This window comes from Pelmatolapia mariae, linkage group LG6 (assembly GCF_036321145.2).
Source record: "Pelmatolapia mariae isolate MD_Pm_ZW linkage group LG6, Pm_UMD_F_2, whole genome shotgun sequence".
In the NCBI taxonomy this organism is placed as follows: Eukaryota; Metazoa; Chordata; class Actinopteri; order Cichliformes; family Cichlidae; genus Pelmatolapia; species Pelmatolapia mariae.
In genome coordinates, this window is record NC_086232.1 from 43,300,625 (window position 1) to 43,304,449 (window position 3,825).

At 40.2% G+C, this 3,825-nt stretch overlaps 1 protein-coding gene across 1 annotated transcript; it reads left to right on the forward strand.

The window, feature by feature from the left end:
• On the forward strand, positions 1-2,365 carry LOC134628789 (nesprin-2-like). The gene is made up of 4 exons (XM_063475555.1): positions 1-109; positions 975-1,123; positions 1,898-2,032; positions 2,111-2,365. Exons 2-4 carry the CDS (start codon positions 1,067-1,069, stop codon positions 2,276-2,278), a joined length of 360 nt encoding a protein of 119 aa, XP_063331625.1. The 5' UTR covers positions 1-109; positions 975-1,066; the 3' UTR covers positions 2,279-2,365.
• The last annotated feature ends 1,460 nt before the right edge of the window (positions 2,366-3,825 follow it).

Sequence of the window (3,825 nt, forward strand, 5' to 3'; positions counted from 1 at the left end):
CTTTTTAAGGGAAAAAATACTGTTTCTCACGGACGGTGACAGCGAAGCGGATAAAGTCTTCAGTACCTGCTGGTCTTTGAAGCTCTGGATTCTGGGACTGTTGGAAAAGGTAAAACATTTTCATTAAAACCTTTTTACTGTTTTGTTTTTGTTACTCGTCATTGTAGCTTGCTGTTAATGTTGTGCTAACAGTAACGGTTAGCTATGCTAGGTACGTTAGCCGCTGACCTTAACGCAATTTAGCATCCGGTATACAGAACTGTTTTCCTAACAAAACCACTGTTATAATTAAGTGAAGGTGCTCCCAACTAATTTGAACCTTTGGCTTCTGAAATATGTGGTTCTGTTGCGTGCTGCGTACATAACGTAATGCCAGCTAGACCGATATTAAAATTTATAATACTGTTAAAGTCACCAAAATGGCGCCTGAAGCCTGTTGTGTGAGCTGTGTGTCTGCTCTAGAAACTCAGAAATTCAGTAGAGCTGAGCCGTACATTAAATACTCACAAGAGCCCGTACTGAATTCTGTAAGAGCTGTATAAAATACAGCTATGCATAAGTGTTTTGAATCAATAAAAATGTGACACACGAGAAGGTGTGTCTTTGACTGTTACTGTATAACTTATTTTCGGACTAGTTGAGAAGTTATGCTCCGGTCATTTGATGTTACCAAGATAGATGTCCTTTTGTAATATAGTTAAATTTTCTTTGTACATTTCATTTATCCACCATCGTACATTAAGTCAAGAAGAGGTCATTATACTAACAAGAGGTATCAACACTGAACATTGGCCCATAAAGTTTGTAATCGAGCCGGGGTGTAAATATCACTCAGCAGCCAGTCGCAGAGATGAAGCAGGTCGCATCAACACGTACATCTACCCGGCTTAAATCACAAGACCACCTCTGACCAAAAAGCTGATTTTTCTCGTTTTTCACAAATTAATTCAGATTCACACTAATTCTGTTCACAGCTCCAACAAAATGAGGAAGAGGAGGGGGAGAAAAACAACTAGGCTGAATTACAATTGGATGGAAGTCGAGGACAAGGAGAAGGAAGCTTAGGATGAGGAGGAAGAGAAGCAGCAGGAGCATCTTTAGGGATCTCTATGATGTCATTGAGGTTTGTTTCATTAATATTGTCCTCTCACAAAGAAAGATGACCTTGTTGTAGTTCACCTACTTCTTGTATTAAATAGTTATTTGCTAAACGTTGTGCAAGACCACGGAGCAGGCACGTATAGTGCGTCTGCAGGTAAATGAACATCAGATCTCTCAGACGGACTAAAATCTGTATCATACTTTTAGTCTTAAGACCATGTGTTGTATATTTATCACCCTTGTGATAAAACCCATGTCAGCCTTTGGTTTATGGACTTTGTATTTTGAAGCCTCAACATTTGCTTTATCGCTATGTTGGTTTTTGTGAGCCTTTTGGGACCATATTAGGATGAGGGATCAGACTCTGGAGTTGTGCACACTACTGTTTCATTTAGTGTGTATCTATAAAATTCATACAGCAGAACCAAGTTGTGCCTTGAAAACAGGAAAGTCCTCTGCATAGAGGAGAACTTTAATAGCAGGCTTGTACAAAGTGAAGCTTTGTGCTCACATTTGCTGCAAACACTCGTTATAATTCTGTCACCCTGTTTAGATGCAGAATTCAGTTGAAATCAGGCAAGAATGGGACTTTATTTTATAATGCGTCCTTGTGAATTGATTGTGTATCGCATACATTTGATTTGGGTTCCAGTTCTTACTTCTGCAAGACAACAGTCGTCCGCTGGCCAAAATAGTTTCCAAATACTTCCACGTGATCAAGCCTGGAATTAGAAAAGCATAGCAAAAAACAATCTGCACCTCCTGCTTCACATGCAATTTGTGTTTGTGTGTTCAGAGGCTGCGGCGAGAGGCAGGACATCAGCTCTTCCAGGGCACCCTGCAGGCTTGGCTGCTGGCATCGGCGAGGGAGTGCGGCCACCGCTGGGATGACGTGAACGCCAAACCGGAGTCCATCACAGCTCGACTGCAGGTATGCGAGTCAGACCTTCTCAGGAGGGTTTCAGTTTTCTCTCTTCTTTATAATTGACCCTTGTTTTCTCTCTCTCAGCTCCTTGTCTCAGAGTGGGAGGGGTTTGAAGCACAAAGAGAGGAGCTTGTCGTTTGGTTGGCTGATGTAGATTTCCATCCGAGTGAGGTTGACCAGCTGACAGGAAACACCTGTGAAAAACTGAAACAACTGCAGGTGTGGGCTTGTTTTGATATGACATATATTTGATATGATACATACGTCAGAGACATTGTCCTAAACTGGACTAACAAAGGACCATGAGTCCAACATGAAACTTACCTTACATAACATAAAGCTGAAATTCATTGATAATTTTAATCAAAATATTGTTGTTGAAATATTTTTACTGTACATGCAAACATCTGCTGATGAAAATGTCTTGATTTATTGGTCTGTTATGAAGCTATTGCTATTTCTAATGTGTTTTTATCACTTTCTGATGTTTTATTAATTAAACAATACATGTATTAATAGACCCTGTGCACGAGAAAATGCTAACTTCCTGGTTTGAGACCGGATGTAGGGTTGTACATTTCCGGTAGCTTTACTTTGCGGTCAATCGCTACTGCGAAGATATACTCCAAAATCATGTCCAAAACTCGAAAACGGAAAGATCGCGTTAAGTTACAAAGAGCAGAAGGTGGGAACACTCACCACTGTTGTGTCATAAAAAATCTAATGATCAATTTTGACGTTTAAAGAGTTTGGATCGATCAGTTGTTTACATCACTCAACACAAGCAGAACTGCATTACAGAATCAGAAGACACATCGTCCACATTCAGAAGCACATCTCTGTATAGTGACATTTACCCAATATATCATTTACAGATATATTGGGTAAATGCCTCCTGGGCAGACCCAGGACACGCTGGAGAGATTATATCTCCCGGCTGGCCTGGGAACGCCTTGGTGTTCCCCTGGATAAGCTGGAGGAGGTGGCTGGGGAGAGGGAGGTCTGGGGTTCTCTGCTTAGGCTGCTGCCCCCGCGACCCGACCCCGGATAAAGCGGATGAAGATGGATGGATGGATGGATGGATTGGGTAAATGCCCAAGACATCTATAGAAATGTAAATCACTGCTTGATTCATTCATTTGCTTAACTTGTTTTGGACCGTAAACAAGGCGCGAATAGGACACCGGAAACAAAGCTCCCCACAGGAGTTTCCGCACCGGAAGTAGCATATGCTAACGTGCACATAGTCTATTGTTGTGTTATCTTAGTATAGTTTTTATATGTATTTATTTATAGTCTAGTAAAAATATTTAATTATTATTCTTTAAAGAACCAATTTTTAAAAAAAAAGGTTCTTTAAGATGGTTTTTTATAGAACCATTTGAAGGACCTTTTTAAAAATGGTTTTTCAAAGAACCATTTTTAAAAAGGTTCTTTGAAAAACCATTAAAAGTGCCCCAAAGAACCATTTCTTGATGGTTCTTTGGGGCACCTTTAAAGGTTCTTCAATGAACCACTGAAAGGAATGGTTCTTCAAAGAAACATTGCTTGAAAGGTTCTTTGTGGCACCAAAAGTGGTTCTTCTATGGCATCAGTCTAAAGAACCACTTTTGGTTCCAGTTGGCACCTTTATTTTTCTGCGTAGAAGCAAAATGAGCACAAACACCAACAACCAAAGTGAAGCATTAAGACAAAGCTGTCAAACAGGATCCACACATTCTGCCACAGATACATGCAAGACAACTAAATTGGTCCACAGAATAGATGTAAACCGACTAAAGTAAGACAAATCAGACAAA

Excerpts from the sequence above, each read along its gene's own strand:
- LOC134628789 (XM_063475555.1), top strand. The coding sequence starts at position 1,067 with ATGAGGAGGAAGAGAAGCAGCAGGAGCATCTTTAGGGATCTCTATGAT. Across the intron at positions 1,124-1,897 it reads ATCTCTATGATGTCATTGAG|AGGCTGCGGCGAGAGGCAGG; the intron begins GTTTGTTTCATT and ends TTGTGTGTTCAG. Across the intron at positions 2,033-2,110 it reads CCATCACAGCTCGACTGCAG|CTCCTTGTCTCAGAGTGGGA; the intron begins GTATGCGAGTCA and ends TCTCTCTCTCAG.